General features: G+C 38.4%; 2 protein-coding genes across 3 annotated transcripts in view; one reads left to right on the top strand and one right to left on the bottom strand.

Moving 5' to 3' along the window:
* Positions 1–25,436, bottom strand: part of zgc:174164 (uncharacterized protein LOC570656 homolog) — a 202,553-nt gene that overhangs the window by 160,844 nt on the left and 16,273 nt on the right. The gene's annotated exons all lie outside the window — the stretch shown is intronic.
* grid1b (glutamate receptor, ionotropic, delta 1b) overlaps positions 11,438–25,436 on the top strand; it is a 319,760-nt gene continuing 305,761 nt past the window's right edge. For both annotated transcript variants that reach the window (XM_060862319.1, XM_060862311.1), the window contains exons 1-2: positions 11,438–11,733; positions 15,503–15,658. In XM_060862319.1, coding sequence (XP_060718302.1) covers positions 11,652–11,733; positions 15,503–15,658 — 238 coding nt within the window. In that variant the 5' untranslated portion in view covers positions 11,438–11,651. The remainder of the gene's footprint in view (positions 11,734–15,502; positions 15,659–25,436) is intronic.

The following is a 25,436-nucleotide window of genomic DNA, read 5'->3' as shown; positions in this document are numbered from 1 at the left end:
AGAGCTTAAAGTTTAACCTGATGATAGTTTGTATAAGTAGTGTGTTCAGTTCCTCACAATGTTTCACATCTTCAGAAAAAACAGTGCATTTTGTAAAACTAAAGGTGTTGCAGTTACTATTGAAGTACAAATGATCTTCACAGGAAAAGTCCCAAAGCTGAGTCAGTAAGATGAGCGAGAACAAAGTCGTTATTATTGTTATAAACCTCCTGCAGGACTGCAGGTGCGCAGATGATCGGTGAGAAAATCGTACCAGAGCATCTGCAAAAATGCTGATCAGAGTTTAACTTTATGCAAGTTTATGCAAATGAGCTCATGTTATGGTTAAGTGCTTATTTGTTCCTCTCAGTGGAAATGATTATCTGTACTTTTTGGTTCCACATCCTCACTCCTCCTACTCAGAGTTCCTGAATCAGTTGGAAATGATTCACCTGATTCAAATGATGTACCTGCATTGAAATGAGCTTCAGGGGTTTGATATAATCAAAAGACATCATTGTGCGCCCCCAAAAATGCAAGACTTCACACATATTAAAAGACTTCAAAATGTTAGCAAGAAGACTGATGGTCAAATGTGTGGCTTTGCATATGTTTTGTGGCTACATTGAGAGGATATATGTGAATATTGCACTAGTGATATGAGTAGTATGAGTGAAACCATGCCTCAGCTCTTAGCACTGGCTTCCATCTGGTGTACATTTAGACCTTCTCTTAAAGATGGCATGGTGTAAAGGGGCATTTGGGGGTGAAGTTATGACAAGAATGACAGATGGTGCATGAGAACACAGCCCTCAGTCCACAATGATTTCTTGTGCATTTATTATAATAGTGATCAGTGATTAGTCATCTGAGAAACAGTGATCATTGACGTGCCATCAGGAGTGATGGTGATAAGTGACGTGTTGTCGGGAATGATGGTGATAAGTGACGTGCCATCTGGAGCGATAGAGTTATGTGACGTGTTATCGGGAGCGATGGAGATAAGTGATGTCTCATCGGGCACGATGGTGATGTGACGTGTCATCTGGAGCGATGGTGATAAGTGACGTGTTAACGGGAGCGATGGAGATAAGTGATGTGTCATTGGCATTGATGCTGATAAGTGACGTGTCATCATGAGCGATGCAAGTAGCTTTTAAACTGAAATCTTAAGCCTGCAAAAGTTATCAAAATTTTACACAAAGTGTGAGACTTGCCCTGGTCCTTCTGCCAAATTATGATGGATGATATGTCACACATGATGATGTATGGTACTCATAATCAAAGAAGAAGAAGAAGGAAAAGAGAAAATCCTGTAACATATGAAGAAACAGCCTTAGGAGGGCAGAGGAAGTCATTTGGAGATTTGTTGAATAGTGATAAGATCCCTAGCATCGTATTTGGCTGTGATGATTTGATATCATTACCTCCAATAAGGAGGTCACAATGCGTAATTTATGTCTTCTGAGAAAATCATTATCATCAATTTCCCAGGCTAAATGTTGTAGAGTTTTGCTGATGTCCATCTGAGAAGAACAGAAATCTCTGGTTAAGACTAATGCACAGCAAATGGAAGATATTAGTCATGGATCAGGAGTGTGAATATTTGTATAAATTAAAGATGCACAAATTTATATTATATTAAATAAAGTGGTAGGAGTTGTATGAGATTGTATTGAGACAAGAAAAAAGTGACTCTTGAATAGTAAAAAGGAGATCAAAATACAGAACCCACAGTGCTTCATTCATAAAATATGAGTTTAAAAATGTATAGAAATACAGGAGATCATATAGCACCGATCCTGTTCCTGTGGGAACTGAAACAATGAATCCTTCAACATGTTCACTTTCCAAAAAAGGTTATCCCAGTGAAGTTTTACAGAAAGATGATCTCATGCTTTAACATATGACTCAAGAGCGCTATCTGTGGCGGAGAAGGTAAAGATGTTGAAGACAAAAATGTGAAAGATAAAGCAAAAAAATGGGCATTGAATAAGTGATGAAGGTCAAAATCTGAGCCTGCGTAGAGGACGAGGTGCTTACAGGTCAAAGAGAGCAAGAGCATCGGGAAATGATGAGGGCTTTATAGTGAACGAGGCTAAAGGATTGGTCTGGAGATCAATACTTATAAACCCCCTGCACAAGCGCAAGATACAGGATACAAATATAGTCTTTTCTCACAGAACAAATAAAGACAGGTTTTTACACCGGCAGAGGAAGAAAAGAGCTTTAAAAGTGTCCCGATTGAAGATGAGACGCCACTCGCTGTGAGGTGAGGCTTTTTTCAGCTTTGCTGTGAAATGTAATAATGGCGTAACATAAAACAAGAGACGGTTTCAAACAAAAAAAAGGTCTAATATGATTCTCTAGAGGAATGAGAAAACAGCGAGCTTTAAAATAAATCTAATACGAGTCCAGTATATTTAATGATCACATTGATCACTAGTTTAATCTAATAAAGTGGCTTCCACACTCATTATTCAGCAGCACACTGAGAATAGCACTTGATCCAACACAGAGATTTTTACATTTAATTATTTCATATGAAGCCCAGATAATTATGAGACCATGAGACTGTATATGAGACCATGTGTGTGTGTGGGTGTGAAAGAAATTTGAATTCTTGATTTGAATTAGGGTTTCTCAAATGAAAATTAAAAAACAATGCTGATGTGCTGAGATTTTGGGTCATTTAGTTTGCAGAACCTGTCTATCGTGTATAATCGGATCTGAGACACAAGCACATGGCTAATCGCTAAACACATCGAGACTTTGCATGAAATCTGCGATAAACATCGTTTAGTATATTTTAGCACATAATTAATTAGGATAATGGGCTTCATGTATAAATTATTCCCCAGAAGAAATTAAGCACTTAGCACAGTGCATCTATTAGCACTTTTTCTTGTCGATTTAGATGTTTTCTGTCAATATATCACACCAAGTGTATTTGTGTATCTTAACCTACTGTATGTTTTAATACAAATATCTATTTTCGGATGTAATTCCATGGTCTACGGCGTAGATTGAGTTAAATCAGGACGCTCGTCCCCTTTCCATTTTCAGGAAACACTAGCAGATGTTGAGCTAATGCCCTGGTGACGATGACCTCTGCTGCACTTCCTGCATCTAGAATAGCTCATTGCAAAGTTGCCATTCATAGCTTGTGTAAACTCTTTGATTCATTTGAATGCCTTGATGTTTATTCAACATTTTCTTTGTTCAGTTCCTCTTTAGTTTTGTTTATGATATCGACCGAGTTTCTAACCCGCATAATGACTTTGATCTTGGATCATGGCTCTACTTTGTTTGCCAAGATTTGTATTAAAACATTGAATCTACCTCTGCGTCTGAGTCTTATCTCTCTGCTACAGTCAGATTCCTATTTTTATTCTATTTTTTCTTTATTCCAGTGATTTTTTAGATATGCATGTACCTTCTCATTTTTTTATAGATAAATTTTAATATATCTTTAACTGGAAAAAGTCCAATGCAAACGGTTATGATATTTTGTTGATTTAAATTGAATTGTTTTTTATATTTCTGATTTAAAAAAACAAAACAAATCAAATGTCCCAGATTTGTATTTTATTATATTGCATGTGAATAAACCTGTTGGAATTTTACCGCTTTGTGCATTTTTAAATAAAATGTGACAATATAAATTTGAAAACGATGGTCATTTGCATTCCACATGTATTTCAGGATTTAATAACAGCATATACTTCTTTCATCATCCACTTGAAATAAAAATACCATGACAATAATGAGTGTTCTGAGGGATTTGGGCTTGGTGTGATTTTAAGAACACAATTCATTTCATTGGAGGTTTATTCTGAATCACATGAAAACATCAGGAAGGCTTTTATACTGAGTCCTGCTCCTACTGTATTTGGCGTTAGTGGTGGATTGGCAGCGGCCTGTGGCAGAGATGATGAATGTAATCTGTCACTGGAGAACAAAGTTTTATACATTTGCATTTGGTTTCTCTCGTGTGGCACTAGGGAGCTATTTTGAATCTCTGGGAAGAGGGAGTGGGTGTGCATAATGACTACAGCCAATATGATTTCCATTGGAAGGTAAAAATACATCTTAAGAGCTTGCAAAAGCATAAAAAAAGCTTTAAAAATATAGAACACAGGGACCCTGACACTGTAATGTATTTGGCCTTGATGGAGCACGATGGAAGACTACAGTATCAGTCTCCTGAAGTTGAAACATCATTTACTAGTGATGTAATAAATTAGCTAAGCATTCTAAGCATTCTTCAGTGAACAACTGAACATACAGTGACAACCCCGCTGACATCCTCCTGATACATCTGCCCAGTGTGCTGAATAGTTATCTGTACTATCTCGTACTTTCACTTTTGCTAGCCATGGTTGTTGAAACATTTAGCTAGCACCTATATATCATAATGATTCCCTAAAGAAATTTGACCATTACATAACGTTTATCACATCCTGGGATTAGCAAAGAAAACATTGTCAGTTAATGTTAGCAAATCTTACCAAAAGTCACCTCAACTGCTTTTTAAATTAAATGGAGGCACCTCATTGTACACCAGCCTTAATTTACTCTCCACACTCTGGAGGATTGTGTACACTCTTTACACACACACACACACACACACACACACACACACACACACACACACACACACACACACACACACAGATAGCTAAAAGCTCTAAATATGATGTGCAGCATGAGAAGGTCAGAGCTGATGATAAATTAGCATGATAGTTTTTCTAGCATGATGAACCTGATTGGATGCTAAACTGAAGTGATTGGATGATTAAAGGATTTCCTTAAATGACTACACTGGTGTGTATTCATCAGTCATGAGAGTAGCGCTCATGTTTTTTATGTTCTGCAGCTTCTGTGGTGTTAGCAGTAGCTGACAGTCTGTAAGAGGAAAGGACAGTTTGTTTTGCTACACATATGGCAACCACAGCTGTGCTATACCCAAGCCATTTGCTACATTAATGGAGGCCATGGGTTTGAACAATAACTGGAATTAATTTAAAAACGACACAAACAAGAAGTGAAAGTGTCCATTTGTGTGCTTTCAAAGGGCAAATAAATAAATGCAGCATTGTGGAATTCATATTATAATCATGCTGCTGTTTTTTTAATAATACTAGAGTGACTAGCAGGAAATGTAATAAACATTGACGCAAATCTTCTGTACAAGCTATAGGATGCGTTAAATTCACTCTATTCACTTCCAGAAACCGAGCTAGATGCTTATTGTGTTCCATTAGTTTGAGTGCCTAAAGAACGTAGTGTTGCTTTAATCATCTGCGCCTCTCGGATATAATGGACCACTATTTAACAGTAATGGGTGAAATATCATAACATATAGATCTGAAATACAGAGCTACTGATATTTATAATACCAAAAAAAGCAACATCGTTCTACGAGTGAAAGGAGAAATGCCAGGATTTCAACACCAGCAAAATAATCACCTTATGGTTGGAGCCTATAAAAGGCATCTGCTACGTATAGTTCATTCTCTGTCTGGCTTTAGGTCTTGCAGTCAAGCAGAGTAACATAGAGTACATAACCGACTATTTTACTTCCTTCAGACCCGTCCATATAGTGTAACGTCACGTGTACATGTGTATTGACCACATAGCCTTGCACCTTGCCTTAAGTCATACTTAAATCATACCAATGTTTCTTGTTATCAAGAATATTTATGACTCCAGTTTCTAATTTTGTTTTCCCTTCAGGATAAGAAGAATCTTAATACTGTGTTGTATTGAGGGTCAAGTTGACTGCAGAGCACAAGCCATGTCATCATTTCACGTTTTCACATTCGAGTCTTGACCCCATGACCGGTTCTGGCCTAGTTTGATGGCAGAGTTTATAATCACACATTTGTGTGGATCTGTGGATTGATTTCGAAAACCTTTCAGCATTCAATTATTTTTAATTGATTGTTTTTTAATTGTTGTTTTCATTTGGTAGCAATTAACCAATAACTTTCAGTTAAACATGAAGCTTTTTCACAAAAAGAGACACAGGAGGAGGTGAGTCAGTGAGCAGAAGTGATGCTTTGTTATTATAAGTTCAAAAGGACTTAATGAGGTCCTAATAAATTACTCATGCCTAATGGACAATGCATTTGTTTTTCAGTGACTCTGTGCTTCACCAATACTATGTTCAGGTGAGTGGAAAGCTATTACTAACACTTCTTGGTCCACAGCTTCCCGAATAAATCATGTTTTTCCCCACGGGTCACTGAACCTGCAACCTGAGTCTCTAATGCAGCTCCACAGTTTGGAGACAATTTCCTCCTGTCTAATTGCACTCAGCATCAGACCGCTTCATGATTTGTGTGTTTGTGTAGCCAGTCAACACAAGGTACTTGGTGGATGTGTACTTGGTGTACATGCACTTGGTAGAGCTGCAATTGGTGGATGCGTAATTCGTGGCGGTGTAATTGGTGAAAATGTTCTTGCTGAACTTGTACTTGGTGGAAGTGTAATTGGAGGACATGTACTTGGTAGATGTGTATTTGGTGAAGGCATATTTGGTAGACGTGTACTTGGTGGATGTGTACTTGGTGGATGTGTAATTGATAAAGGTGTAATTGGTGGAAGTGTATATGGTGGAGGTGTAACTGGTGGATGTGTATTTAGTGTAGGTGTAATTGGTGGCTGTGTAATTTATGGAGGTCTGACTGGTGGACATGTAATTAAAGGACATGAACTTAGTGGATGTATAATTGATAGTCATGTAAATGGTGGAGGTGTAATTGGTGGACGTGTAATTAATGGGTGTATAATTGGTGGATGTGTACTTGGTGGACATGTATCTTTGCTTTCCTTTCTGCTTTTCTTTTTAACTGTAGCCTTTCTGTTTGCAGTGTAATGAGCTCTTGACTGCACTCACAGGTGTTTCTTGTTATGTCCTGTTCTTTGCTGAAGCTCTTTGTCTGCACTGTTTTTGTGAAGGATCTGGAGATGATCCAGTAACAAAGAATGACCATACAGTGAGAGAAAGGTTGTGGAGGAAGTCAATAGGAAGTCCTTTAAGCCTGTTACCACTGCTACTTCATATATTTATATGTACACATACTTTATGCATCAGCTTACTGTATATCTCATTCTTTACACATCATACCTCATACTTCATACCCGATAGTTTAGCTGCTAAACTACATGATATATAAAATATACAGCACATTCTTAGATATTCCTGTAGTCAATATTAGGGCACAGATCCAATAAGTCCTGATTTTTTAATTATTAATTAATATTATTAATTCCAATTTCCAGAAGCATGCCCAAGACTCACCTTTGCTTCAGAACTTAAAAATGCTGCTGCTGGAATCAAAAAGATGTCCTGTGTTCATCCTAGAAGTATAAAAAAAAAGGTAGAGAAACTTTCTGAATGTAAATATTACGATATCTTTTGGGCTTCATTTCCTGACTCGGTTTCTGTTGGTCCTAGTATCCTCAGGACACTTTCCTCCTTGGGTATAGGTGATCGCCCTCTAACAGTCTCTCTCTCTCTCTCTCTCTCTCTCTCTCTCTCTCTCTCTCTCTCTCTCTCTCTATCTCTGTCCTCTCTATCTATTTTTTTACCTATACTGAAGCCGTTATGCTGTTTTTGTTCCCTGACGTATGTGCCTGGTGCACTGTAAGCACATGTTTACAGTGTCGTCCCATTTTTTCTTTTTTCTGTGTTTGTTAGAGATCAATGAGTCTTGAGGGGAAAAAAAACATGTTGAACATCTCTTCTAGCATGTGTTTTATTGTTTTATTTCTTCTTTACAGAAGTGCTCATTTTTTTGCCGTGTGATTTGCTATACTTCCTGATTTATTTTGATTTCTTTATTACAGCCTCCTCTGAAAGTATTAGATCAGCAAAGCTCGTTCTTTTGTTTGTTCTTTACACTGAAGACATTTGGGTTTGATTTTGGGTTAAAATAGAAGTGAGATGATAGATCAGAACTTCAGCTTTCTTTTTCTGAGATTTACATTTGGATGCGTTAAACAGCTTAGCACCTGACACCTTTAGGATCGATCCACCCAAACAATAGATGAGCAAAAGATTTGGCATGGAAGTAATTAACATTTAATATTTGTTTGGATTTCTCTTGCTTGTAAAAACTGCATCAGTCTTGAGTAAACATTCAAAACTATTAACTGTTAAAACTATCAGTCCAACAGGACAAACCTGGACACCAACAAACACCTGTCACTCACATGCTCCTGTACTTTTGATCACTTGAAAAATGTGTGGGTTTAAACAAATGGTGCCATGTTCTAAGGTGATGTAAATCTTCGGAAAGGAAAACTAAAATGCGGATCAATCCTCTCATGTTCATCAAGCCCAAATGTCTATTGTTTACAGCTATGTGAGACTAAACAATGCTTTTTCTCTATATTCTGTGTGATCAATGTTTTTCTGATACATCACTAACTAACTGAGACTTTTGAGTCTCAAAAGCATCATATCGCTGCATTGCATTCAGAGTTCAGCGTCTCCTACTGCATTTCTCATTACCATGATGCTGGAAAATGGACAGATGGTGTGATGGAGTTAATAAAACCTAGTCATAAGCTGTTTTATTAAATTATATGAAAAGGATAATGACGTTAGTGAGCTGTGATGTATGATGTGACCAGAGGGAGGTCGGAGTGACAGTCCTCTGGTAATCATTTTCCATTTCTTTCTTTCTCTTTTCTTTTTTCAAACAGTTATTTGGTGTATCATTTTGGTGTACCATTTTTCACTTTTGACATCCTCAGATGAATTCTACAGTGGTGAGGGTGGTAGAATTCCCTCTCCCAAATCTCCCAAAATCTGCTCTTATACTGATGAGTCTGCGGTCATCTCAACGCATCTTACTTGGAAGGAAACGAATGTTGCTCTGTTTATTTAAAACTGGTGTTAGAGCAGTAGTCAGGATTATTTGGTGTGTGTTAAGTTGCACACACACACCCCAACACTAATACTTTCAATTATGAGCTTGCATGCAGCGTTCACACCTGTTGATATTTACACAAGAGAAAGACCCTTTGTCTATAAGGCACTTCAAATACACTTCAAATTTTAATTTCATTAGGTAAATATGTACAACAAATCTCTGGATAATAATCATGAGTGTTTTTAAATGATTAAGATTAAGATTAAACTGATTCAACTCAAGCAGACAGTCAGGGCAACTAATAACTACTGTCTAAGAACTTTTTATTGTATGTATATTATAGCATTGAACTATATAATTAATATGAGTTATTAATGTTACCAAATATTAAAACAAACAATACTTTTATCATTTCATTCCTGACAGTCGTGGATCATCCTCAGGATCATTAACAACATTCAATTTTTCTGTAATTTCTGAGGACAGAAAAGCAACAGAAGATTTGTGTGTGAGCTCTACACACTTTATCACATTATGGCCACAATGACACATGTTGTGTGCATGGACATTTTACATATTAGTACATGCATTTTTATTTTTTTACTCACCTTTTTTTGCATAATTCATATTTGATCGGTAATTAATTTACAATTAATTTATTTTTGTGCTATTTTTAAACTTTTGTTTATTTCAAGTCATTTACACACTCACAATAATTTGTTTTTTTTAAACCATTACTTTGTTTATTTTTTATTATTTTCATTGATTTATTTATCATTTTAATTAATTCATTTATTTCCATGCGATTTGTATATTTATTTTCACAGAAGTTTCAAGTTTAGCACACATTAGCTACTCACGTGCATTTTCTGGATTCACACACGTGCAAGATTTGTTTTTCTGCAAGTCATTAAATTGTACAAAAGAAACACTGAGATCAACGGTTTATTTTCACACGTGACTTTTTTTTGGCTCTTTGTCATTCATATATCTGCACATGCATATTTTATTCATCACATGTAGTTCACCATAAACATGCCCTTTCACGTGCATGCCATCGCACATTACTCACAGCATCACGCGTAAAAATTGCATCATCATACGTGACATGCATGTGAGATTTTTTCCCCTCCTCACTTCTGGAAAAAATCCCGGCTGAGTCCAGCAGCGGCGCACTTTCACTTCACATCACAGCCTGTGGATCTTCATCCTCTCATCCTCTCATCTGTCAATCTCTGAACTTAAGCTCAATGATTGTCCAGTGCCAATATTTATGCTCCTGTAAATCTTTACTAATCCTTCACTCTCATCAACAAACCACCATCATCAATTTCATCCGAGACTGGAATCACAGTATTCGATCAATCAATCAATCAATCAATCAATCAACCAATCACATCCTTTTGCATCCTCATCATCATGACTTCCTGGATCGAGATGCAACACACAGAGATCAGAACTCATTTCATGCATCACACAAAACTACAAAAAAAAAATAAAAAAATAAAAAATAAAAAACATACAGAAATAAATCATGTAGACGAATCCATCAGTCCTAAGATACTAACTGCTTGCACTGGACATGCGCACAGCAGTGATTTATTCCTAAGCTTCTTGATTTCTAGTTTCTTCTCATTGTCATCCACGAGCTCTCCACCTTCCCGCGCGCTTAATACACTTAGCCAAACAATTAAGGGACATTTCCGGTTTCGCACGAGCCTGCAAGAAATATCCTTTAATTGTAAGAGTAAGAGTATTATCATGTGACTTTAGGCTCCGTCTTCAGGTCCGTGCAGAAGCACCAGGCGCTGATCATCACACACTTCTATCCTCCATGCGTCATCAGTAAATATTCACTTTTACATCTAGTCATGTTTATAGTCTATAAGCGCAATCTATAAACAGCTATAACACGTAATAGCGTTAAAGAAAAGCGACATGTTAGAAAAATAATGTGACTGCAACATAACTGGGTAACACACACACACACACACACACCGGATCAGTGTCCTTTTCGTTATCAGTCCCTCAAATCCCGTTTCCGTCCTCTGAGATGCGCGCGACGTGTCCTCGAGTGCCATCCTAACATCCTTTCACGCGCTACTCGTTTCTAGTTTGTCTGATGAAAATATTTTCCTTTTTTTCCCCCTCGTCACACTTTTTTTTTTTTGGATCAACACCTTAGCATCCTGTTAGCCACTAAAAAAAGTTTACTGCCTGAAGCTGGACCAGGAAACCGGCGTAGGTGTCTCATGCACGCACGCACGCACACACACACACACACACACACACACACTCCTAGATGAGCGTGCCTCACGCTCCATCCTCGCGCGCAGCATCACCCATCTCCGTGTCACCGACTCCGGGCTCCGTCTCTCCGCGCGCGGCTCCGCTTCTCCGCATTAGAGCTCCTCCGCAGTCACGTGGCACGACGGAGAGAGAGAGAGAGAGAGAGAGAGAGAGAGAGAGAGAGAGCAGCCCTCCTCTTCCTCCTCCTTCTCCGTTTGCAGCTCGTTCATGCCTCTCAGATTCGGCGCGAGACCTGCGGTGAACGGGAGCCCGGACTGCGCGCATTACAGTTTTTTATTTTTTTATTTTTTTCAAATGTTCTTTTATTTGCAATCCCTGGACACTACGATTAAGGATTAAAAAAATTTATAATTCTAATAATAAATATAAATAAATAAATAAATCCTATACTGCAAACCGAACGAGTGCGAACGCGTGAAGGAGAAGACGCAAGGAACGCGTGGATGCGCGGCGCGCGAGCGGAGAGGAGCGGACATGGAACTGCTGCTGGTGATCTGCGTCGCGTTCGGTATGCTGCGGTGCGACGGCGCGCGAGCGGACTCCATCATTCACATCGGTAAGGAGCTCGCGATGCGTCAAGTGGTCAATAATGGTCCGGTAATGTTAAAGAAAAAGAGCAGACACTTCTGCAATTAGCAATGTAGTGAGATTTAGATATAAGCACGATGAGGTGACTGAGGAGTGAGGGGGAAAAAGTAATGATGATGATGAGTGTAATAAAAAAGAAGAGAGAGAGAGAGAGAGAGAGAGAGAGAGAGAGAGCATAATGTATAATTCATGCGCGTGCAATAAGTTGGGGAGAAAAGGATCTCGGATTTGGCTAGACCTGGAGTGTGTGTGTGTGTGTGTGTGGGAGGGCTGAGAACTGAGAACTGACCCCCCTCCTCCTCTTTTCAAGCTAGAAGCTTCAACTTTGTATGCAACGTGAGAGAAATTTTAAGAAAGGCATCGTGAATCAGTGAATCGAGATCGAGTGAATCGAGTGAGTCGAGTGAGAATGAGAATGAGTGCTGTTCAGGTTAAAGGAAATACAGGAAAGAAGTATGATGCTCATTTTTGCTCTCCAAGCTTTCAGGCCAAGGTTTTAACCCACAGAATCAGATAAGGAAATAAAGATTGGTTAAATCCTGCGGCATCCATCCATCGATACTTCCTGAAAGAGAGAGAGAGAGAGAGAGAGAGAGAGAGTCCATCCTTTCATATTTTCACTATTCAACAGATCATACACTTGAGCTGGATTTGAAGCCACACAACACACACATAGTATCACAGCCAATGATTCAACAGTCATATTCTCTTTGATTTAATATCTGTGATTTTCCAAAAGCAAGGCCTGGTTATTATTTCAATATTCCAGACATAGGGAAGCTCTGCGCTTCTGCTCATTTGCTCCTTGTTGTTTCCTCTGTGCTGTCATTGGTGTTGGTCGTTGGTGAGTCGTTGATGGTGCAGTGCATGCGTAGTGAAGCGTTTTCTCAACATGTTGCTATAATTATGCGGCGAGCATGTAAAACACTTCCTGTGAGAGTATTACTATAAAGTCCCAAGAACAAGTCAAAGACATGATTAGCTCTGAGAAAGAGCTAGAAAGTTATTGGGAAAGAGCGTAGTGGGAATTACACTTTGCTCTGAGAGTAAGTCACCTGACCTCAATTCAGGCTTCGTTTCATGCTTCTTGACTCATTTGAATCAGAAACTGAAAGGGGTGTTGTGCTTGTGTTCCTGCAGCCTTTCTATTTTTATTGTTTTTTACAAAAATCAGCATGTTATATGTAAAATATTAATAACATTACAGTGAGAATAAACGAACACACGTTGAGCCGTATGTGGTTTAAAAAAAAAATCATTTTTCAAGCATTTGTTTCCAGAATTTTTTGTGAAATCTGTTTTTATTAGACTTGTCATTGGAGTCCAGGTGATTTATAGGCTTAATCACGTTGGTAATGGCAGCTTGTGATTCTTCCATACACGGAGCAATTTGAGAAGATGGCTGACCTCCTGGTTGTGCCTTTCACACACTAAAACTAACCTCAACTCGAGAGCTGTAGGGTTCTCCAGAATAGTACAGAATGATGAGCTCATTAATCACAGATGAAAAACATCTTCCTAGATAAAAATATTTCCAAATTAAGGCTGAAAGCTGTGACATTCTGTCGATTAACATGTTTAACGATTAACAATCAATGCCACAAATTAGTTTGTGTTTTTTTTTTACATTGACATGCTCCTAACTTAATTCTAAGCTTTGTTTCCCTCATGTTTGTTTTGTTCACGTTTACTGACTGAATTATTCTTGTTTCTTGTTCCTGCACTTTTATAATGATCTTTTGGAAATTTATCCAAGAGAACAAAATTCAAGAAATGAATCAGAGATGATTCCAGATGTCTTGTGTGTTCAAGTCTCCAGATGCCTCACGTGTGTTTGGTCTCCAGATGTCTCACGTGTATTCGTTCTCCAGACATCTCACGTGTTTGGTCTCCAGACGTCTCATCTGTGTTTAGTCTCCAGAAGTCTCACGTGTGTTCTGTCTCCAGAAGTCTCACGTATGTTCAGTCTCCAGACATACTGTGTGTTCAGCCTTCAGACATCTCATGTGCGTTCGGTCTCCACAAGTATCGCATGTCTTTGTTCTTCGGACGTATCACGTGTGGCGACTCTCCAAAAATCTCATTTTTGTTCGGTCTCCAGATGTCTCGTATGTGTTCAGTCTCCAGACGTCTCGTTTGTTTGGTCTCCAGACATCTCTTGTGTGTTCTGTCTCCAGGTGTCTCACGTGTATTCACTTTTCAGATGTCTCACATGTCCTCCTCTACCAGCTCTTTCTATCATGCAGGTCTGAACTAGAAGCTAGGGAACAAAAACAGTTCTGTCCTGAGACAGTCGAGTGAAAGCGATTGGAGGGAAGACGGTGTGATTTCTCACCCAGGCTTCAGCTTTCCAAACCCTGTAATTGGAAGGGTGGAATGAGCAGATGCGACACATCCATTCCCGCTAAATCAGCTTCATGCTGCTGTTATACATCAACTCGTGTATCAGCCACCTGGATAACGGGCGAGAGGGGACTGCTTTTCATTCCACCCCTGCGTTTACGAGCACAAGAAAAAAACACTACACTCTAGATTATAGATTTAATATTTAATCTCACACAGTAGACGATTGTTTAGACTAAAGATCAGACTGATGAGTTTACACAGCTTTAATATTTAATATTCAGAGCTTTTCCCACCTGCTCAGAGTAAAGTGGTGAGCATTTCACCTGCATGGTTTTTATTTGTTTGTTTTTTGATACGTGCTTGCTGTGTCATCGTCTCTAACTAGATGAACAAATTCCAAAGAACCGATAGAGCTTCATGTAAACAATAAATATTTAGAGTTTTTTTTACTCCCTCACAAAACAGTGCCACTATTTTTACACTTGCTCTCATGACTGTCAGCGCTGGAAGAATATATTTATCATTAGAGATAAAGTGTATGAAGCAACAGCCTTCTGTGTTGTTGGGATGTTACCATGGAAACCACTTTTGCCATGGTAAACTTTTGTACCTATAGCTTACATGCTAAACTTAACTGATGAATTATTTTTCCTGTCATTATTTCTTAGGAAACAGTGGAAACGCATGAACTCTCACTCTCTCTCTCTCTCTCTCTCTCTCTCTCTCTCTCTCTCTCTCTCACACACACACACACACACACACACACACATGTCTACACACATATGCACACTCACATATACATGTGCACACACACACCTACACACACTTGTCCACACACACATGTCCACACACACACACTCCCATATACACACACCTACACACACACACTCACACACATACATGTCCACACACATATGCACACTCACTCATTCACACACACTCACACACTCATATATACATGTGCACACACACATGTCCACACACACACACACACATACTCCCATATACACATGCACACACACGCATGTCCACACACATACAGTAAGCACACTCACTCACTCACTTACTCACTCACTCACTCACACACACACACACACATGTCCACACACATATGCACACTCACTCACTCACTCACTCACTCACTCACTCACTCACTCAGTCACTCACTCACGCACACACACACACACACAAACACACACTCCCATATACACATGCACACACAACTACACAGACACACTCACGCACAAACACACATATGCACACTTACTCATATGTGAGTTGTGATATTACAACATGAGAACATTTAGATGTAGGGCCTTCTACAGGTTTGTTCTACCACCTGGATAGTAGCGAATAAATAAAACATTCTCTGTCTCTCTTTGTCCCTGAAGGCGCTATCTTTGAGGAGAACGCAGCGAGGGATGACGAGGTCTTCCAGCTGGCCATCTCAGACCTCAGCCTCAATGATGACATTTTGCAGAGCGAAAAAATCACACACTCCATAAAATTTATTGAGCCTAACAACCCCTTCCAGGCAGTTCAAGAAGGTAAGTGAATAGTTATTCTTGGCTTTATGGGTTTGCTGGCTGCTAACGTTGTCCATCAAAAGGTATGAACTCTATAAACATTAATTACAGAGATTAGGGTTAGATATACAGTATATTTAGTGCTAGGCTAAGTGCTTAGCATGTGGCTAGCCATTGTTGTAAAGCTCTTTAGAAACTGGTTTAATAGTTGTGTTCTTGTTGTTGTTGTTGTTGAGGAGGTGGGGAATCAGAATCAGGGTTGTGATGTGTTTCTGCTGCTAACTGCTGTTTTAGAATCTGTTGGAATGCAGCATTATGACTCAGAGACTCAGAGGCTTGTTAGCGCCGTACAAGATGACGAGCATGACATTGTTGATGTGAAAGTTGAAGTCTGTCAGTACAGATAAGGAGGTCAGGATAAAACACTAAAGCACCGCCGCATTGCTCTGTTCATCATATAGATGAAGTGAGGCCTTTGCGAAAAAGTCTGGCATGAAAGAAACCTTGGAAGTTCATGTGTTAATGATGAAGATTGATACTTGAGCGGTTCAGGGTGGAGTGTTTTTTTTTAAAGGAAGTGTTAAGTTTTGAAAGTTTATCTCAGGGATTTGACAGACAGGGATTTGATAGATTTTGTACTCGATTGCTATTTTCCTCGTAATTGCAGTGGAGCTTCAGGCTTTGTGGTGGCAGCGATTTGAGGAAATATGAACGCACCATATGAATGCTCTGATAACAGCTAGCGACACGGATACTGATGACTCTGAGGATGAAGATGATGATGATGGTAGTCATTATATTTCTTTGTGCTTTGACAGCTGCGCTTGTCGCTCATAGACTGATACTATTGAAATAAAGATCTGACTTGTTGATTATTTTTAAACAGCTCACACAATGAAGTCTTCTATACAAAGACAAAATGAGGTCATCATAAGCAGCCTGTCGTTTCCTAAAACTCTACAGCCGCAAAAAAAAAAGAAAGAGTAAGGAAAGAGAGAAGCTACAGAAGCCAACTATCTACTGTAACTAGTCCACTAACTGATAGTCACAGTTTAAAGGAGTTAAAAGTCAAATTAAAAAGAATAACGGGAAGGAAGACATCAGACAACAACATTCTAACATCTTAATGTTAGAATGTTCAAGTGTGTGATGTCATTTTTTTATACACAGAAAAGTTTCTCATTGATTTTATTCCAAATTGGTCACATTTTTTAAATTACAGAATGATCATGCTGTATTTTCTCTTCTACAATAGAAAGTGAGCAGAATAAATAACTCCATGTGAGATGTTTATCCTGACTATATATATATATATATATCCTTAAATGGGTGAAGACCATTTAATCCCGTAAAAAAAAGGGGTTTTTGCAGTTTTTCTCTAGGAAGCACTTGCTGTTTTCTCTTTTATCTTTCATTTTGTCTCCAAAACCAAATGGTAACGGTGTCAGAGACATGAGACACTTCCAGGCTTTTAGTGAACTTCTCACTAAACATGCTTGTTGTCCATGAAACAAATCGTGTCTGAATGGAGCTGCAGTATTAATATATGATGTAATAATTCTGTGGAAAATGACCGATTTGGTCTAAACTCCTCAGAGATACTGTGCTAATAATTCTATTATTATTATTATCTAGAATTTCACTTTAGTTATTATTTATTTTGATTATCTGCTATCTTCTCATGGCCAAACAGAGATTTTTCAGATTCAGTTTTTGAATGCTAACTTTGAAGGCAATATGAAAGAATAATAAAATAATTCAAAAAACAAAAGTGGAAAAAGTTGTTGGAGAGAGTTGGAGGTTATTGGAGGTACAGTAATTGAAAGTTGGAGTTATTTGTTGGTAGTTGGAGGTTGTTGGAGGTGGTTGAAGGATGTTAGAGGTAGTTGGAGATTATTGGAGGTAGTTGGAGGTTGTTGAAGTTAGTTGGAGGTAGTTAGAGGTAGTTGGAGGTTGTTGGAGGAAATTTGAGGTAATTGGAGACTATTGGAGTTATTTGAAGGTAGTTGGAAGTTGTTAGAGGTAGTTGGAGGATATTAGAGTTAGTTGGAGATTATTGGAGGTAGTTGGAGGTTGTTGGAGATAGTTGGAGGTAGTTAGAGGTAGTTGGAGGTTGTTGGAGGTAATTGGAGACTATTAGAGTTATTTGAAGGTAGTTGGAAGTTGTTGGAGGTGGTTGGAGGATGTTAGAGGTAGTTGGAGATTATTGGAGGTAGTTGGAGGTTGTTGGAGTTAGTTGGAGGTAGGTAGAGGTAGATGGAGGATGTTGCAGTTAATGAGATGTTTTGTTTAGTTTGCTGCGATCTAGCAGGTGTTGTCATGCCGACAGTAAAGACTCTAAAAGGCCTTCTCATTCTCACCTTACTCTGATCATGCTGTGCTAAATGATTATTGTTGCATTCTGAACTTGTCGCTTGAGTCGTGTGTGTGGGGAAAAAACTCAGAATTCCCAACAGCGGACTTCCACAGTGGCCGTGTGCTCTGCTCCGCTCATTAGTTCATGGCCTTGGAGAATGAAGCATGACATTACCGCTCTCTCTCTCTCTCTCTCTCTCTCTCTCTCTCTCTCTCTCTCTCTCTCGCTCTCTCTCTCTCTCTCTCTCTCTCTCTCTCTCTCTCTCTCTCTCTCTTACCTCTCCCTCTATCTATTTCTCTCTCTTTCTCTCTCTTCCTGTGTCTCTCTTTCTGTGTCTCTCTTTCTGTCTCTCAATTCAATTTAATTAAATTCAAATAAATTCAATTCATTTCAACTCATTTCAATTCAAATGAGCTTCACTGGCATGACAAATTGTACACGTATTGCCGAAGCATTTAAAAGGACAAGGAATGAAAACAAAATTCTAAGATCAAGTAAAATAAACTTGAGAGTAAATTATTTACTCTCTCTCTGTCTCTCTCTCTCTCTCTCTCTCTGTGTCTCTTGCTCTCTCGCTCACACTCTCTTTCTGTCTCTCTGTAATAGTGAAAAGTGAATTAGTGTGAGATATGAAGATAGTGTGGATGCTAGCAGGAGTGTAATTATGGAGATAATTAGTGTTGAGGTATGGTATTCACAGTGAGATCAGACCTGCGATGTAACTCTGCATCTCCCCATTCAGTTAAACTTCAATATATATATATATATGTATGTATGTATGTATGTATGTATGTATGTATGTATGTATGTAAGTATGTATATATATATATACATATATACACTATATATACACTATATATACACATACATACACACACACACACACATATATATATATATATATATATATATATATATATATATATATATATATATATATATATATATATATATATATATATTTTGACCTCTGCTTCCTTTGCTCTTTTCTTGGCTGTTAAACCCACTGACACCTGCATGTGTGTGTGCGTGTGTGTGTGTGTGTGTGATTTGTTGCTTTAAGCGCTCTTTTGATGTGTCACAGAGCTTCACTGTGCTCATGCAGTTCTCAGCTTCAGATGGAGGACAAATATTTTTTGTTTATTAAATAATGTCATGGTTTTTATCTGTTCATAGCTATGTTTAATGTCTGTGAAATAGTTGATATAGTCTCTCTTCAAATCTCCTGAACCACAAAGAAGTTGCTGTAAATATCATAAAAAAGATTTCAGACACTTTTATTTACATAAAACTAAAATAAACGAACATCTCCATTCCATTGATTCAGTGATTTGAACATATCAGAGTTAATTAATATATAATCCTGCTCGACTGTCAAAGCTGCTGTTAAAAAGAAATAATCAACACCTACTGACCAATCAGAAGGCAGAACTCAATGACATTTCCTCCATCTGTCTCCATTTGGAGATCTGTTAGAGTAAATATAGTTTGTTTTAAATCTGTAGCTCAGTACTGAATAGATGAGAGCTGATTAAAGTCTGAATGTAAAGTCTGTAATGTAAGCAGGGATGTTAGCATATACATACAAAATAATATTTAATTTCAAGGAAAGAAATCTTCGTGTCTGACATGAGGCTCCCTGCTGAGCTGCTGCCCACAGACCTGAAGTCACTCAGAAGCACTATTTACAATGCTCATTACAGCACTTATAACAGCGCTTATTACACCCATCTTACAGCACTTATAACAGCGCTTATTACACCCATCTTACAGATACAGATTAGAGCACTTATTACATGACCTTATTACAGCACTTATTGTTTTTTTTTGTGTAAAGAAGGTGTTTATGAAAACATTTGTAATTGAATGTAAAAAACGTTAATGTTATCAGAAATATGTTCTTGGGTTCCCGGGCTCCTGAGGCTCAATGTGAGTTTAATTCCTCCTGTTATTCATCAGGAACACCTCCTGCTCCCTCATGTCTACTTAATTTACTAATAAATTTATAACAGCATTTTAGATTATTTGATTTCAATCATCAAAGTGTTTTCTTCAGATTTAATGAAGAGAGCAGCAGACCATGTCCAACTGCCACACTGTCCCACTGTCCTACAGTCGCACAGTCCCACTATCCCACTGTCACACTATCTCACTGTCCCATTCTCCCACTGTCACACTGTCCCACTGTCACACTATCCCACTGTCCCACTATCCCAATGTCCCACTGTCACACTATCCCACTGTCCCACTATCCCACTGTCCCACTATCCACTATCCCATTCTCCCACTGTCACACCCACTGTCACACTGTCCCACTGTCACACTGTCCCACTGTCACACTATCCCACTGTCCCACTATCCCAATGTCCCAGTTTCTTCAGACTTAATGAAGAGAGCAGCAGACCATGTCCAACTGTCACACTGTCCCACTGTCCTATGGTCGCACAGACCCACTGTCCACTATCCCACTTTCCCACTATCCCACTGTCCCACTATCCCACTGTCACACACTATTCACTATCCACTATACCACTGTCACACTATCCCACTGTCACACTATCCCATTGTCACACTATCCTATTGTCACTCTATCCCACTGTCACATATTATCCACTATCTCACTGTCACACTATCCCACTGTCACACATTGTCACACTATCCCACTGTCACACATTATCCACTATCCCAATGTCACACTATCTGACTTTCACACACTGTCCCACTATCACACTATCCCACTGTCACACTCTCCCACTGTCACACATTATCCACTATCCCAATGTCACACTATCCCACTGTCACACACTGTCCCACTATCATACTATCCCACTGTCCCACTGTCACACTATCCCACAGTCCCACTATCCACTGTCCCACTGTCCCACTATCCACTATCCCACTGTCCCACTATCCCACTATCCACTATCCCACCTTCTCACTATCCACTGTCCCACTGTCTCACTATCCCACTGTCCCACTATCCACTATCCCACTGTCCCACTATCCACTATCCCACTGTCTCACTATCCACTGTCCCACTATCCACTATCCCAATGTCTCACTGTCTCACTATCCCACTGTCCCACTATCCACTGTCCCACTGTCCCACTATCTCACTATCCCACTATCTCAGTATTCCACTATCCCACTGTCCCACTATCCACTGTCCCACTGTCCCACTATCTCACTGTCTCACTATCCCACTATCCCACTATCTCAGTATTCCACTATCCCACTGTCCCACTATCCACTGTCCCACTATCCCACTGTCTCACTATCCCACTGTCTCACTATCCCACTGTCCCACTATCCACTATCCCACTATCCCACTGTCACACACTATCCACTATCCCACTGTCATACACTGTCACACTATCCACTATCCCACTGTTCAAATGTCCCACTATCCCATTGTCCCACTATCCTACTCACTGCTGATCGAGAATAAACAAAGCATGAAAGAAAACTTTTGCATGTTGATGCACTGTGCTAAACATGCTGTTGTACACTGATGCCATTGCAGCTGGAGCTCGGCTCTTTTTTGGAGATCGATCAGATTTTTTGCGTGTGATCAGACTGTGAGAGTCTGACTTCCTCCTTTACTTCATACAGATGGAAACAATACAGATGGAGGACTGAGACATTAATCACAGAGACAGAGCTTCACTGATCTTCATGCTGTGGTTTAAACCATCTCGTCTTCTGTGCGTGTGTGTGTGTGATTCCCATGTGTGCGCAGCAGCTTCATGCATCACTTCACACTGCGAACTGTCGGGGTAATTAATTCCTGACCTCTTTTTCAGGGCTCGATGTGTCTGACGTGTCCGCTGATTAAAATTGCTTCTGAATCATGGGCTGAATGATGGACATATGAGGGAGAGAGAGAGAGAGAGAGAGAGAGAGAGAGAGAGAGAGAGAGAGAGAGAGAGAGAGAGAGAGAGAGAGAGAGAGAGAGAGAGAGAGAGAGAGAGAGAGAGAGAGAGAGAGAGAGAGAGAGAGAGAGAGAGAGAGAGAGAGAGAGAGAGAGAGAGCATCAATATAAACTCAGGTTGACCGAGAGAATGAACACTTGGTCAATTTCAGAAACGTTTCAAAAAAACCTTCTTTCTTGCTCTTCAGATTTATTTAAATCAATATCAAATTCATTTCTCGAAACTCCTTCCTTTTTTAAATCATTTTGTCTATAATATTTAAGCTTTTTCCCTCATGTTTCTCCTGCTCCTCATGCTGCATTGCTCTTATCCTGTGCTTAGAGTTCAGACATCTTTTTAAAATTAATTTGAGACTCCAGTTATACCTTGTCCTATTTTCAGAACAACAATCGCTACGTCCCGCTTACGGTGTTAATCTCGAGCAGAAACGTAAACACACCTTCCTGAGGTAATAATAATATTTTTTCTCTTTTAACTCATTTCATTGTCATTCTATCAGAAAAATATAATTATTTACTAAAAAATCATGTTCAAAGAGTCATGTTCAGCAAATGGCTGTGATCGTGTTCTGTAGGTCACTCAGTTACAGGCATGAGAGCTCCTGAAGCTTAAGGAGATGAAACCAGAGCAGATATAAAGAATAATTTACAATAAATAAATAAATAAATAAAACTGATATTTTACCTGATCTAACTGTATACTGCATCTGAAAGCACATGCAGATATTTTTTTTCTTTTTTAATATTTCTAAAATTCAATTCTCCCCAAAAGGTCATCTGACAAAATCTGCCTGGGTTTCATTGATGCCAAACTCGTGTAAATGTCACATCAATCATGCAGGCTTTGTTCAACACTTTTACAACTTTAGCCTTTACATCCACGTTTATAAACAAAGAAACAAGTTAGCAGAAGAACTTCGGCTCGGAGGTCTATACGGCAAAGCACTGCGTGTTAAAACCGACTCATCCGTCTCTCCCGCACGCAGCGGCCATTTTGCAGGACAGCGAGCTTAAATGTCACCGGGTTCAATGTATTGGAGACTCGACCACAGCACAAAGGCTTCTTTTATCATTCCTGCAGCTAAAAATAACCGTAAACACTGTTCACTCCTGGACAGTTTATACACCGCTCTTCACTTTGAACATAAGGATTCCACAGGAAAAAAAAAGAAGAGGGAAAATATGTGTAAATGCTGTAGCAGTAACATGTAATTATAATATAACAGCAGTGTCTTTGATATATATGCATGTTTTTGAATGTGAGTAAAAGCTGTCACTGATCCATCTCGTTGCAGAAGCTGGGTTTTAGTTATGAACGCACATAAAATATTAAATGTAAATATCCTGTCTGTTCATTGTTCATTATTAATAGTTACTAATGAATTTATACATATTATGAATGATATTTATATGGAATTGTGCTGTTATTATTCCTGTTGGTTACACAGCAATTATAATCACCTGCTTTATGTCGTTTATATATCGAACAGTGTTTTAAGTCTCAGATAGGATGAGAATGTTGATGTTTTTATCGAGGAGGCAGATGATAGTGAGATGTGGAGTAATGACACAGGAAGTGATGTTTTATTAGATGTACAGACCCACAGCAGACGGGTATGAGTGCTATGGAAAGTTCATATTAAAGCTAAAGTCTTCGAATTAAAGCAGAACTCTGTCAGGAGGGAATCACTGAGAAGAAGAACAAAAACACACAGAGAGATCAAAATATTCCGACTGCAAAGAGTTAAATAAATAATGACAAAATGAAATTATTTTATGAACTACAAAGAAACAAATAAATAAATACATAAATTCATATTTTTATTATACGTATATATATATATATATATATATATATATATATATATATATATATATATACTATATTATATAGTATATATACACTATATTAGATCAATGGCAGAAATAAAACAATCATGAAAATTTGAAAAGCAAAAAAAATTTTATCCAAAAAACTCATGTTTCAGATGACTTTCTATATATATATATATATATATATATATATATATATATATATATATATATATATATATATATATAGAAAGTCATCTGAAACATGAGTTTTTTGGATAAAATTTTTTTTGCTTTTCAAATTTTCATGATTGTTTTATTTTTGCCATTGATCTAATATAGTGCTGATTAATATTTAGCAGCAGACCTAATTAATCATGTCGAACGATTCTGAAGATAATTAGAAAATAAAGCTGGAATCTTTTTGAGAAAACATGAAGTTGTTTCTTCATACATTCTTCATAGAGTGGTCGCTTCAAAACCACTGATGAACATAAATTCAGAACATTTTGTCTAAAAAAACTTCAATCTGACATGATCAGCTTTCCAGATAACGTCATTCAAGAAATCATTCTTTAACGAATTTAACATTGATATAACAATATAGTATTGATGAACACACTCTCCGGTGTCTTCATTAAAAATACATCAGTTTGTAAATTTCTATTCATTAAAGAATCTTCTTTAAAATCACTTCAGAATCTCTTTTTGAAGAAACATCTGTAAAGGATGTAAAGGATGGAATTAGACTGGCTGAGTCTTTAGAAGACATGAGTCATGTTGTCACTGCTTTGTTAACTGCCTGTGTTCACCTGTTCAGTGTTTCCTTCTCCATGTCCTGAGCAGTGTGTTTGTTTGGTTTCCATGCTGACCTTGCAAAGCAGATTTTTTAAGAGTTTTATCTGAGCAATTCAGGTTCCGTGGAGGTTCAGAAGATAAAAACAGACATCTCAGTCTCATCTCTCTTTCTGTTTCTTCTCCTCTAATGTACAGGATTATAACCATACTGTACTTCCTTGTGTGGTGGACAAATCAGTGGACAAACAAATATCAGGTCTGTACAAGTCGATTCAACAACCGGAGACAAATAGCAAAACCAACTCCTTACTGACTTTCACGATAAATGTAACTCAGTATCAGGAAGAATATGGTGTGTGCAAACACTGCGGAACCTGACTGTGCTAACTCTCATACAACATTCAACAGAAACAAAATAATAATCCAGAAATTGTACTTCAACTCATATCAAGGAGTAACACGGAACAGGTGATTAACACAATAAGATAACAACACAACAGATTTACAGCCTTATTTGTAATTGGGTTGTTGCGCTTAGCTTGTTAGCTAGCTCACCAAGGGTAACTCAGAGTCAGCAATGGGTGGTTTACCAACCGGTTCAGTACAATAATAAACACTAATAAGAAATAAGAAAATAAGAAAACCAATAACAATAAAAATAATCTGACATGATACTTGGTGCTTGTTTCATTTACTGTGTACTGTGTACAACATACTAACAAAGCGCATGGCTGGACAAAGGCAGCGATAAAGAAAATTAGCGATAATTCCCCTTTGTTTTATACACACTCATCTACAAAGAAAAGAAAACAAAAAAACAAGCTACTCTTCACTTCCCTCGTAAACTTAAGTACAGGGGGTAGCACAAGGTGTTTAGACAAGCTAAGGTACTACGTGTTGCA

Source organism: Tachysurus vachellii, chromosome 2 (assembly GCF_030014155.1).
Source record: "Tachysurus vachellii isolate PV-2020 chromosome 2, HZAU_Pvac_v1, whole genome shotgun sequence".
NCBI lineage: Eukaryota > Metazoa > Chordata > Actinopteri > Siluriformes > Bagridae > Tachysurus > Tachysurus vachellii.
Note: the sequence above shows the minus strand (reverse complement) of the source record. Positions and strands in the feature narration are given on the sequence as shown.